We start from the raw sequence: 13,855 nt of genomic DNA, 5'->3' as shown, positions 1-13,855 counted from the left end.
CAGTACTCGAGTTGTAAAAAAAAAAATCAGGGGGGATGGTGGATTTTATCAAATGGGGACAGATAATTTGTGCTGATTACAAATAATATAATATATTACAAATAATAGCAGTGACCAAAACACCTGCAGAAATACTGCAGGAATGACATAGCAGCAGTTAAATGCAGCCTTCTGTAAGCTTTAAATATCCACTGGGCTTACATCAAATACATCAAAACACAACAATAAAAAACACTTTTCTGAACTTATCAATATGATTTTGTCCTTCACAGGATAAGTAAAATGGATCACTGCAAAAACTCAAAATCTTAACAAGAATGTTTGTCTTATTTCTATAGTCTCATTTTAGTAAAAAAAAATCTCATTACACTTAAAACAAGAATCATCACTGGAAAAAAAACAACAATTTTCAATTATATTTTCACTTGAAATAAGTAGAAAAATCTGCCAGTGGAACAAGATTTTTTTGCTTGTAATGAGAAGATAAATCTTGTCCCACTGGCAGATTTTCCTACTTATTTCAAGTGAAAATTTACTTGAAACAGGTGAAAATTGTCAAATAACAAGTTATTTTTCTGGTAATGACTCTTGTTTTTGACTAAAAATTTGACATTTTAACAAGAAATAAGAAAAATATAAGTTATTTTTCTGGTGATGACTCTAAATGTTGAAATAGCAGTAAAACCACATTAATTGATGAATGATTGATGATGGTGGTGATGATGGTGGTGATGATGATGCCATCCCCCCTCATCCCCCCTCAACTCCAGTACTGCCCGTACTAGTGGAAAAGCGCCATAAGTGATGTGAGGACCAGTCTTCAAAAACATCTAGAAGTGATGTGCAGTACTAAAGGCAGGTTCCGGCAGCCGCCCGGCTGCTGTTGCCGAGGGTGTAGGAGTAGTGGAGGGTTCCACCTCCGTCCAAGAAGCAGTCGTGCTTGTGGGTTCCCGGCTTCATCTTCCTCTGACAGACTCCCACCAAGTCGTCAAAGAGGTAGTCGCTGTCCCAGACCTCCAGCCTCAGCTCCTCTTCCTCCTGGGCCTTGTAGTCAGTGAACTCTTCCTCCCACCAGGGGTCTTCGTTGTTGTTGCGGACGGACGTCTCCCCCAGGAGAGTGGAGCGACTGAACACCTTCACGTAGCCGTCTGTGGTCCCCAGGATGTTGGACGGCAGGTCGCTGGCCCGCAGGTCAAACACGTTCAGCTGGGCTGCTGCCGCCGTGATGCTCAGGACCACGAGGAGGACGGGGAGCCTGGAGGTCATGGTTCCAGTGCAGGCTGTGGGGGAGGAAGCACAGTCATTTACACACTCAGCCTGGTCACAATCCACCTCAGCGTTTTACTGGCTGTACTGTTTGATTAGGGGTGCCTGCTGCCGACCTGGTGGACCAGGTTGCTGCTTCCACGGGGTTCAAGAGGGTAACTTGCTGCTAATACCTCTTTTCTTATCATTTTATTTCATTTTATTTGTTATTTAAGCGTACTCTTAAATTAAATACTTGGAAACTGAAAACTGTGCAAAGGTATGGATAAGCCCTGAATGCAGGCATTGTGACGTAGAATTGGTTTAATTCACTGCATGAATCAGCACAGGTTACTTTGTAATATTGTATTTGACCCGGTCTTTGTACGTTTTGACCGTATAGAAACGTAAGTTGTGAAGTTTATATAAGTTTATATATATATATATTTTAGTTTATATATAGTTTATATAGTTATATATATATGTATATATATATATATATAAATATATATATATATAAATATATAAATATAAATATATATATATATATATGTATATATATATATATAAATATATATATATATAAATATATAAATATAAATATATATATTTATATAGTTATATATATATATATATATATAGTTATATATATATATATAGTTATATATATATATATATATATATATATAGTTATATATATATAGTTTATAGAAACGTAAAAGTCAGTTGTGTGAAATAAGACCTGGAAACAGGAATCGGCACAGTTTGCAGGAGAAAGAAAGCTGAGTTGCATCCAAAGAACACCAAACCTACTGTGAAGCACGGGGGTGGAAACATCATGCTTTGGGGATGTTTTTCTGCAAAGGGACCAGGACGAATGATCAGAAACATTTCAAGGTCCTGGAGTGGCCTAGCCAGTCTCCAGATCTCAACCCCATAGAAAATCTTTGGAGGGAGTTAAAGTCTGTGTTTCCCAGCGACAGCCCCAAAACATCACTGCTCTAGAGGAGATCATGGAGGAACGGACCAATCACTGCTCTAGAGGAGATCTGCATGGCGGAACGAACCAATCACTGCTCTAGAGGAGATCATGGAGGAACGGACCAAAATACCAGCAACAGTATAGAAAACCTTGTGGAGACTTACAGAAAACCTCTGACCTCTGTCATTGCCAACAAAGGGTATATAACAAAGTATTGAGATTAACTTTTGTTATTGACCAAATACTTATTTTCCACTATAATTTGCAAATACATTCTTTAAAAATCAGACAATGTGATTTTCTGGATTTTTTTTTTCAATAGTTGAGATAGTCCTATGATGAAAATTACAGACAATTACTATGTCTCATCTTTTTAAGTGGGACAACTTGCACAACTGGTGTCTGACTAAATACTTTTTTGCCCCACTGTAAATACACATCTCCACACCTAACCAGCCCTCTGTGTACCGTGTGAAGAGGAGCTCAGCGTTATCACAGAATGATGTCAAATGTACTCACTGTGTAAACAGGAGCCCGAGAGGACAGACAGCGGGTCAGGTCTGAGGAATAGATCCCAGCGATTTACCCACGAAACAATGTCAAAGCACACCTGCTGCGGACCCAAGTCGCCCTACTGGAACATCAGCTGTCCTGTAACCCACGTCAGCAGACTTTATGAGCTCCTGGACGTCCTCCAACCCCCCCCTGACAACACAAGCTGCCCTCTCACTGCTACGGACAGACGTGACGTTTCACACACACACACCCGTCAACGTCAGGCCTGTTGGACGGGATGTTTCGGACCATTAACAGTGGGACGTTGCGGTAAACCTGCTGCATGCCCCCCCCTGAGAACACTGACACTTGTCTTGAGGGTTTTCCACATGTGAATAATGTTTCTCACGCAGAAGATTTAACTTGAAAACGGTTTCAAACTCTGTCCAGTCTGATGAGGTGTGCTTGCTGACGTCCTGGCCTGCACCCTCTCCTTTCTCTGTTCTTCATTCTCTCTGTCTGTTCTCTCTTTTCCCGCTCTACCCAGCTGGTCTTCAGCAAGAGGGTCCCCCCTTATGATCCAGGTCCTGGTCCAGGTTTCTACCCCCTTATGATCCAGGTCCTGGTCCAGGTTTCCTCCCTCCTAAAGGGGAGTTTTTCTTGCCACTGTTTGGTTTAAGGTTTTTCTCCCACTAGGGGAGTTTTTACCTGCCATTGTTTATGTAATAATTACTCGGGGGTTTATGTTCTGGGTCTCTGGAAAGATCCTAGAGACAACTGTTATAGACGCTATATAAATAAAATTGAATTGAATGAGCAGAAGCTTTGCTTCCCCCGGAGATCACTGCTGATGTCTTATCCTGGGAAGTCTGCCTGCTCAGAGAGCGTGGGAGATTAGCAGCCCGTGGCCGGTCTGCACCCGTCATCTCCCCTCTGAGCGCTGCACTCCAACGTGCCTGGACCTTCTCTCTGAACATTTTCCAGTTGGACTGAACCGGACAAACCCCCTGTGATGTCACTCATAGGTCCTCATTCTGATCAAATCTTGGTACCAAAGTAATGTCCAAGACCACCCACTAGTTTGCTTTTCTTCCACAAAGATTTTTTGTGGCTCAAGTTGCAGACAGGAAGGGGGTAGAGAGAGAGAAGGGGGATGACATGCAGCAAAGGTGCACAGGCCGGGATTGGAACCTGCGACCGCTGCAGGACTGTAGCCTCAGTATATGAGCCGCTGCTTAAGCCACTGTGCCACCGACCGGCCCTAGAGTTGGGCCTTTTCACAACACAGGGTCTACTGTTTCATAGATTTCGTAAATTAGCTAAAATAAAGTCATTAAAAGGGTTTTACAAAGAATAAGCATGCACACTTGGCCTGGACACAATGTTCTTGAAAACGTTCAATGAACGCTCCACTGAACAACATTCGGCTGAATTGCACTCTCTGTGGTCCCCGATTACTGGCTTCGTTACCTAGTGGGGGCGGGGGGGTGGTGATCTCGTAGCCCTTGGGGTTGGGGGTCGGCTTGGGGGGTTTGGGGCGCGGGCCTCTGGTGGCCCCTGGGGGGCCGTGGGGGGGGCCGCGGGGCCCTGTCCCTAGCCGGTGGGGGCCCTGGGGGCCTATGGGGGGGTTGCCTCATGGGCAAGGGCGGGGGGTCCGGGTCGTGGGGGGCACCGTCCCGCGTGGCCCAGCACTCCCCGCCTCACGGTTTTAACAGCAAAATAGACACTGCACATTCAACACTTAATAAATACATTTGACAAGGACACGTAGTTCGGGAGGGGGGGGGGTCGGTGTCAATCGATACTTGGCCCTCCCCCCTCCCTGTTTTTATGGCATTAATCACACGCACTCAACACCAGGGGCGGGAGGGGGTCCCACATCACTCACATTCCCTCACCGGCCTGGGACAGGTGGGTCGGGTTACCCGGGCCTGGCGGGGCCCGCCGTGCAGCCTGGGGTGCCTTCTGGCGGTGCTGGACCCCCCCGGGGAGGGGGAAACGCTGCGTGATTGTATGTCTGTGTCGGTGAGAATGCGGTATGGAAGGGTCCTGCCATGGAGGATTTGAGCCTCCATTGGCAGGACATCAAAACTTAATAATTTATGAATATTATATTATACAAAGATGGTTATTATTATTATGATTATTATTATTATTAGTAGTATTATTATTATTATTATTATTATTATTATTATTATTATTATTATTATTATTATTATTATTATTATTATTATTATTATTATTATTATGTATAGTATATTATATTATTATTAGTATAGGTATCGGATAGGTGAATGGATGAATGAATGGGATGCCTGGGTCTGGGGCCCTCCGTTGTCGGGCCTGCACGGGTGTCGCCTTGTTGGGGGGTTCCCTCTCTCCGGGCCCGTCTCCGGTCCCCCCCGCTGCCTCTGCGGCGGGGCGCCCCTCTGGTCTTGGAGGGCCACTTTCGTGGGGGACGGGTGCGCCTGCCCGCGTCGGCGGCCGGGGCGGCTCTGTCTCTCCGGGCAGGCTGGCCCCCTGCCGGGTGGGGGTCGTTGGCCTGAAGGATGAGGGCCTCCTGGCCGCGTGTCCGGCCCGGACCGGGTGGCCGGGGATTGCCTGGGTCGCGGTCCGCCGCCGCGGGATCCCTGGCTGCTTCTTCCCGCGCCATGGGGGCCCCGCCCGCGGGCCCCCTCGGCCGCCGCCGGGGGGGGGGGGGGGCCTCGCAGGCGGTGGGTTGCCTCCCTCCTGCTTCTCCCCTCTGTGGGGTTGCTGGTGGCCTGGGTTCCGGGCTCTTCCGTGTCGGCCTCTGGTCTCGCGGGTGGCGGGGTTGCTCCCCCCCCTCCCCCACTATAGATACACTTCAGGTGGAGCTTTGTTTGGTTTATTACACACACACACACACACACACACACACACACACACACACACACACACACACACACACACACACACACACACACACACACACACACACACATATAGTCACTTAGTCACATGCATACACACACACACACACACACACGCATGATCATATACATACACACACACACACACACAGTTTATACCAGTACATACATACATACACACACATAGACATACACACTGGCTTGTTCACCTGCATGCTGGCTCTCTAGTTTTTGGGTTTAGGTAGCGGTAGCGATAGCTTAGCTCAGACTGCGATCAGATCTCAAGATTTAGGTCGATAGCTGTTATTGTTTTGGTTGGCTCCGTGCCGGTTTCGTGCTTTGTTTGTGGTTTTTTGTTGCAGATTTCCAGTGCTTGACGTGTGTCTCCGTGTGTTCCTGCTTCCTGGATTGGCAGTGGATGTCGTCACCCCCCCCCCACCCCCCCCCCCACAAAAAAAAAAAAAAAAAAAAAACACTGGGTTTGTATGTGTATATTTATGTATGTGTACGCATATGTGTGCGTATATATATGTATATATATTAAATATAGTAATAATGCACATATATACACTTTTGGTTTCTACCGTCATGGTATCAATCAATAATATGTGTGCAGACAAGGTAAAAAAAAAAAAAAAAAAAAAAAAAAACGTTCAATGAGTGTTTGTCTGGTCCATTAACACATATTATCAATAAATCCATCAATGCTCTTTCCAAGAGCCTGGAAAACAGCCATAATTACACATATTTATAAAACAGGTGGTCCCACAGAGGTATGTAATTATAGACAATTAGCATAGTACCAGTTATGACAAAGATAATTGAAAGATATATCGCAGAACAACTTACCAGCCACCTTAACAACAGCCCTTCAAACTTCATCCTATGCAATTTGGTTTTAGATCCAACCACTCAACTGAAACAGCCAACTGCTTTTTTTCTGGAGAATATTAAATCTAAACTAGACAAGGGGGGAGTTGTTGGGGCTATATTTTTAGATCTAAAGAAAGCCTTTGACACTGTGGACCATAGTGTTCTGGTATCAAAGCTTTCAATGTTCAACTTCTCCCCTAATGCCATTGAATGGATGCAATCCTATCTTAAAGGCAGAGCACAGAGGGTCAGGATAAATGGTGAGCTGTCATCGGCCCTTGGTTGTGATGTTGGTGTACCTCAGGGATCAATTCTGGGACCCCTGTTGTTTAGCCTTTATATAAATGATCTCCCCACTGTATGCAGTGAGGCTGAGATCCAAATGTACGCAGATGACACCGTCATCTACGCGCATGCACAACCAAACAGCAAGCTGCACATGAGCTCACAGCAGCAATGGCTCGTGTCACACATTGGCTTAATAACTCCTGTCTTCATTTAAACACAAAGAAAACTGTATGCATGTTTTTCACAAAGCGGTCAACGGATAGGTCGTACTAGGTCTGCAGCAAGAGGGGACTGCATAATACCTAGGAGGAGGACTGCTCTTGGACAGTCAGCTTTTTCAGTAAGAGCATCTCATACATGGAACAGTCTGCCAACATACAGGACTGTCTCAGAAAATTAGAATATTGTGATAAAGTTCTTTATTTTCTGTGATGCAATTATAAAAACAAAAATGTCATACATTCTTAGGCTTACAGTTTAAGATTAAGATTTCCAGAATATTCTAATTTTTTGAGATAGGATATTTGAGTTTTCTTAAGCTGTAAGCCATGATCAGCAATATTAAAATAATAAAAGGCTTGCAATATTTTAGTTGATTTGTAATGAATCCAGAATGTAAGACATTTTTGTTTTTGTAATTGCATTACAGAAAATCACAATATTCTAATTTTCTGAGACAGTCCTGTATATCAGAAACAATGACACATATCATTCATTTAAAACTGAGTTAAAATCATGGTTAAAAGACAATCAAGTTTGTGACCATACTCTGTAACCTGCTCAAATAACATGAAGCGTGTTTTATTTGTTTAATGTTTTACGTATGTATCGTCTTTATTCTTAAGTGTTTTATGTGCTCTTCTGTGTTCTTATGTGCCCTTGTGAAGTGTACAGTGTTGTTGTCCTTGTTTTGTTTGTAAGTATTGTTGTAATTCTTGTAGTTGCCATCACACCTGCAGGGACTGCGGTTGAAAATTAGCCAGGATGGCTAAACTGGCACATTTACAGAAATGTTTATTAATGTGCATTGTCCCTGTAATCTTAAACTGAATAAATAAACTTATAAAAAACACGGCCTCTGTCCAGCAAGTGTAAGCCCTGCATATTTCCTGCAGCACAGCCGGCTGTACTCTCAGGCTTATGCAACAGTCCTGGAAGTGTTTACTCCTTATCTGTGTCGGGGCTGTTTTTGGCAGCGTAATGGAAAAATAACAATTCTACATTTCGGACACATGGTAATACTTTATATGATGTTCTTTGATTCCAGACTTGTACTTTGAATGAACTCACTGTCTGAGTCTTGGAAATGCAATCATCTTATCTTATGCTCTTTGTTTGTTGTTTAACTTTATCTGAATCCAGGAAGGAACCACTGATCACCTGTCCATTGTTATTTCTTTCTTGACTGTTTACAGACTTGATGACATTTGGCATCATACCACACCTATAGATTATTATACATTTACTTACACAATGTTTGTCATTAAAACACACCTACACCTCGGAGCAAACCATCGGTGTGCAGTTATACTTTGTTGTGATTGGATGCTGATCCCTTACAAGGTTTTCATTAAATGACATAAAGACCATTGGGTTATTTTGTCAGTCTTTATTTTCAGATTTCCACGATAGCAGCCTGTTTCAATTTTAGTTTTAGTCTACTCTTTGAGTCAAGCTATCACTTTAGTTTTTATTAGTTTTAGTCACGTTCATTCTCCTTTTAGTCGTGTTTCAGTCGACTAAAAGTCTGAGCATTTTAGTCTTATTTTAGTGAGAATTGTCCATTTTAGTCTCGTTTTAGTCAAAGATTGTATTTAGCCAAACTCATTTTACAATTCAAACAAGTTATCTTATTATTATGTTATTGTTACCTTATAGACTCAAGAATACATTCATTCCAGATACAGAAGACTCTAATTTGAGTTTACAACATATTTATTTTTCCACATTTCTCTCCATCTTCTCTTTTTCCACAACACATTGGGTTTTCTTTTCCAAGTCTATGTAGGAAAGTGGATCCAGAGATGGATCTTCTTCTTCTCCAGTCCCAGATCAGATCCCTGCGTTTCTCTCTGTAACTTTGTTTTTAACTGACGTTAACTAGAGCTCTGCGTTAACGGCATCAGCCTCTAACTCTGCAGCTGCATCTTCTGGATCTGATTCCTGCTGCAGCGACTGGGATTGAGGACTAACGTCACCCAGAACTAAACCAGAGAAACTACTGAAAACATGGACATTAAACCAGAGAAACTACTGAAAACATGGACATTAAACCAGAGAAACTACTGAAAACATGGACATTAAACCAGAGAAACTACTGAAAACATGGACATTAAACCAGAGGAAACTACTGAAAACATGGACATTAAGGATCTTTGCTAGAACATTTCCTCTGGTTTTGGTCAATGAAAATGAAGACACATTTTAGCAGAGTTTTTTTTTTGTAATCTACATTTTAGTCTCCTTTTTATTCCTCTACGATATTGCATTATATATTTAATTATCCTCATTGTCACATGACCAGTGTTTTGGTTGTGTCTCGTCTCGTTTTCCTCAGGTGATAAAGGTTTGTTGACGACGATATTTAAAATCCGGGACATTTGACGAAAGCAACTTTGTCTGTGTTCCCATCACACCTGGTTGCTTTCTCAGGTCCCCAGACGAGCAGTGCATTCACTGCTTTACAGTCAGTGTTTGTTGTGTCTCAGCGATGATTAGACATGCAGCTAGGGTTGCCACCTTTCAGAAATAGAAATAAGGGACGCCCCGATTTCAGCAGCGCAGGTGCCAAAAAAAAGGGACATCCCCAAAACTTCTAAACTGCATAGAAATGTATTTATTTTATATGAAAAAACTAAATGCTTTGATTTAAAGTTTAAAGTGCTTTAATAGCATTGAACTTGCATGACTGTACAGACAGCCAACCGTATAGCAACTGAAATGCTACGTATGTCCACATCAGCCAAGATGTACTGTATGCAAGTAAATATAAATATAGCTACAGGTGAAGGTCGGAAAATTAGAATATGGTGTAAAAGTTAATTTATTTCAATAATTCAACTTGAAAGGTGAAACTAATATATTACCTAGTCTTATTACATGCAAAGCAGATATGTTAAGCCTTTATTTGTTATAATTTCGATGATTGAATTGTTTATTGATTAAAATATTCAAATTTTTTGAGATTTTTTATTTTGAGTTTTCATAAACTGTGAGACATAATCATCCAAATTATAACAAATAAAGGCTTGAAATATCTCACTTTGAATGTAGTGGGAAATAATATATTTGTTTCAGCTTTAGTTGAATTTACTACAAATGAAGTTTTGCAATATATTCAAATTTTCAGACCTTCACCTGTATATTATGACATCAATAAATAAGAGCATAATATATGTCCGTATTGGTTCAATACGGAAAGCAACTTTTAATTCCCAATTACGTAACAATTCCGTATTTCAAGGGACGGGTGGTGATGGTGGCCATGTTGGGTCATGGGTCTGATGAGTCCTCTCTCTACCACCAGTCTGCACTTCTGTCTGAGCGTCTGTTGTCCAGCAGCACGTGTGACTGGGGAAGGTTTTCTCTTCTGCAGCAGTGTAAATGTTGTTGTGTGGGGTGTGTGCAGCAGCAGGAAGACCAGCCAATGGCTCCGCTGGCTTCCCTGGTGTGCAGATGGCGTTGGCTCTGTCAGCTCACACGCACCCACGCTCAGAGGGAACTGCACACCACCAAGACACATGTCTTCTTTCTCACACGCACCGACACTTGTACACGACGTACAGCGCCTTGAAAAACTCCTAATACCCTCTGACCTTCCTCACATTTTACGTGACAGATCAACACAAAGTAGCTCATAATTGTGAAGTGGGTTAGGGTTAGTCTTCAATACTCTGTAGACCCATCTTTTGTTGAAATTCTTTTGGGTTATGTCTCAGCAGCTGTGCACATCTGGAGACTAAAATTGGATCCTGTTCTTCACAAAATACCTTCAGCTCCGTGGGACTGGTGTGAGGACAGCAATCGTCTGCCTGTCGGGGGTTTTCCTCAGTTTTCATGTTGCTCTTTGTTCATTAATGTTCTCCAACAAGCCTCTGAGGTCTTTACAGAACAGCTGAATGAGAATAAAGGAGGCACAGGTCGACTCCAGCTAGTACTGAGGTCACTTCTGAAGGGAAGTGGTTTCACTGGTCACATGTAGACTAGAGGTATCAGCAGTACTGGAGTTGAGGAGGGGTGAGGGGGGATGGCATCCCCCCCTGGAATAAAAACGGTCCAAATCATCCCCCCTGTAAAACTGCCATCCCTCCTTTCCATCCCTTATGTCATTTCATCAATGAATGTGGTTTTACTGCTATTTCAACATTTAGAGTCATCACCAGAAAAATAACACCAGAAAAATAACTTATTTGACAATTTTCACCTGTTTCAAGTAGATTTTCACTTGAAATAAGTAGAAAAATCTGCCAGTGGAACAAGATTTATCTTCTTATTACAAACAAAAAAATCTTGTTCCACTGGCAGATTTTTCTACTTATTTCAAGTGAAAATCTACTTGAAACAGGTGAAAATTGTTGTTTTTTCCAGTGATGAGTCTTGTTTTAAGTGTAATGAGATTTTTTTTACTAAAATGAGACATTTTAACTAGAAATAAGACAAATATTCTTGTTAAGATTTTGAGTTTTTGCAGTGATCCATTTTACTTATCCTGTGAAGGACAGAGTCAACCTGGACCTGGACCAGGTCCTGGTCCAGGTTTCTTCCTCCTAAAGGGGAGTTTTTACCTGCCATTCTTTATGTAATAATTGCTCGGGGTTTATGTTCTGGTCTCTGGAAAGATCCTAGAGATAACTGTTATAGACGCTATATAAATAAAATTGAATTGAATTGAATTGCTAGTTAAAGTGTTTTTAACGATGGTCATTTTAAAAGATGTCTGTTATTTGTTGTTGATTATTTACACTGCCGTCTTTCATTTACCTCTCTCTGCGTACTGAAGTGGACCTGACGTGTTTGGGTGTTTGTGGGTGCAGTAAGCTGCAGATGAGTTGGCCGTTTCTGAATCTGAATCAAACATCTAAGTGAGAGTGTGAGGAGGTCGTGGGACATAACGCTGCGTTAAAGTTTAAATCTCAGTTTAAAAACATAAACCTAATAAATAGCCTTAATACACTGTATTAACATCGAGCAGTCAGCTTAGGAGGAGTGTAGCACCCTATAATGTAATAATTTCCTGAAAATGTAATAAAATTTGCACTTAACTCAATCGAAAATGTAATAAAACCCAATAATGAAATAACTTCCCCAATAATGTAATAAAATATCCTGACTGATATTGTAATAACATTTTTACCAATAATGTAATACCTTATTACGTTATTGGGAATTTATTACAGGGTACTCAAACTCTGCAATTTAACCCAATAGTCATTAAGTTGTTTCAAATCCAGATTCTTAAAACACAAAATGTAGAACTCTGGACTGAAAATGAACATATATATTACATTATTTGTCAAGTTTTACATTATCAGTTTTGGAAAAAAAAAAAAAAAAAGACCCACCTGAAAATGTAATAAATTCCCAATAATGTAATAAGGTATTACATTATTGGTCAAAATGTCATTACAACATCAGTCAGGATATTTTATTACATTATTGGTGAAGTTATTATGTTATTGGATTTTATTACATTTTCAAATGAGTTAAGTGCAAATTTTATTACATTTTCAGGCGTTATTACATTTTCAGGAAATTATTACATTATAGGGTGCTACAAGGAGTTTATTTGACGTCTTAGTTCAGCACCAAGACAAGAACTGGACACACAAGAGACAGGAAGGTCTGGCTGCACCCGTTTATTTCATCACGCACAGATACAGGGGCAGTGTTGGAAACCAGGGGAACATTTAGCCATGAAGTTAAGAGTTTGGGGGCTTTTCAGATCTAGTCATAAACGACTGAAGGACTTATCATGGATGTGGGGCAGTAGATCCTGCAGATCTACTGGCCACCGGTGGTCAGGGTGTAGCTGTAGTGAAAGGTTCCACCTTCCTTCAGGAAGCAGTCGTGCTCATGGGTCCCTGCCTTGATGGGGCGCTGGCAGACTCCCAGCTGGTCGTCGAACAAGTAGTCACTGTCGAAAACCTCGAACCTCAGAATGTTCCTCTCCTGGGCCTTGAAGTAGGTGAACTCCTCGCTCCACCAGGGGTTGGGGTTGTTGTTGCGGACAGACGTCTCTCCCAGGTTTGCCGAGCCACAGAAGACCTTCACGTAGCCGTCTGTAGTGCCCAGTAATCCGGAGGGAAGACCAGTGGCCCGCAGGTTGAAGATATGGAGCTGGGACTGGGCCAGACCCAGACTGCACAGAACCAGCAGGAGCAGAGGAAGGCTGGACGTCATGGCTGAACGTAGGCTGAAGGGGAGAAACAGCACAAGATGAGGAACGTTGCAGAGCAACCCTGGCTTCACAAGAGTTCAAATGTTTCTACTCTCACTCGTAATCCTAACTTCTTACAGGTAAAACCATGATGAAAATGGTCTGGGACCTCATTTATAAAGCTTGCAAAAACTCAAAATCTTAGCAAGTATATTTGTCTTATTTCTAGTTAAAATGTCTCATTTTTAGTCAAAAAATCTCATTACACTTAAAACAAGACTCATTACCAGAAAAATAACTTGTTTTTTGACAATTTTCACCTGTTTCAAGTAGATTTTCACTTGAAATAAGTAGTAGAATAAATCTGCCAATGGAACAAGATTTATCTTCTCATTACAAGCAAAAAAATCTTGTTCCATTGGCAGATTTTTTCAACTTATTTTAAGTGAAAATTTACTTGAAACAGGTGAAAATTGTCAAATAAGTTATTTTTCTGGTAATGACTCTTGTTTTAAGTGTAATGAGAGTTTTTGACTAAAAATGAGACATTTTAACTAGAAATAAGACAAATATTCTTGTTAAGATTTTGAGTTTTTGCAGTGACGTGCGCACAAAACAGGGCTTGAAAGATGCGCACGCCACCTTCTACGTAAAGGTTGGGATTTAAAATAAAAACTTAACGGGAAAATGTGCGTATCTCTATGC

General features: G+C 41.6%; 2 protein-coding genes across 2 annotated transcripts; both read right to left on the bottom strand.

The window, feature by feature from the left end:
- Positions 1-742: 742 nt before the first annotated feature.
- Positions 743-2,869, bottom strand: LOC133451206 (perforin-1-like). The gene is made up of 2 exons (XM_061730173.1): positions 2,747-2,869; positions 743-1,280 (listed from the first exon to the last, which is right to left on the bottom strand). The coding sequence occupies exon 2, from the start codon at positions 1,264-1,266 to the stop codon at positions 850-852; it is 417 nt and encodes a 138-aa protein (XP_061586157.1). The 5' UTR covers positions 1,267-1,280; positions 2,747-2,869; the 3' UTR covers positions 743-849.
- A 9,745-nt stretch (positions 2,870-12,614) lies between these two features.
- Positions 12,615-13,198, bottom strand: LOC133451205 (perforin-1-like). The gene has a single exon (XM_061730172.1). The coding sequence runs from the start codon at positions 13,171-13,173 to the stop codon at positions 12,775-12,777; it is 399 nt and encodes a 132-aa protein (XP_061586156.1). The 5' UTR covers positions 13,174-13,198; the 3' UTR covers positions 12,615-12,774.
- Between the last annotated feature and the right edge of the window lie 657 nt (positions 13,199-13,855).

This window comes from Cololabis saira, chromosome 9, assembly GCF_033807715.1.
Source record: "Cololabis saira isolate AMF1-May2022 chromosome 9, fColSai1.1, whole genome shotgun sequence".
NCBI lineage: Eukaryota > Metazoa > Chordata > Actinopteri > Beloniformes > Belonidae > Cololabis > Cololabis saira.
The sequence above is the reverse complement of the archived record's forward strand: the minus strand, read 5'-3'. Positions and strand labels throughout refer to the sequence as shown.

Coding starts and splice junctions, on each gene's coding strand:
- LOC133451205 (XM_061730172.1), bottom strand. CDS start 13,173: ATGACGTCCAGCCTTCCTCTGCTCCTGCTGGTTCTGTGCAGTCTGGGT.
- LOC133451206 (XM_061730173.1), bottom strand. CDS start 1,266: ATGACCTCCAGGCTCCCCGTCCTCCTCGTGGTCCTGAGCATCACGGCG.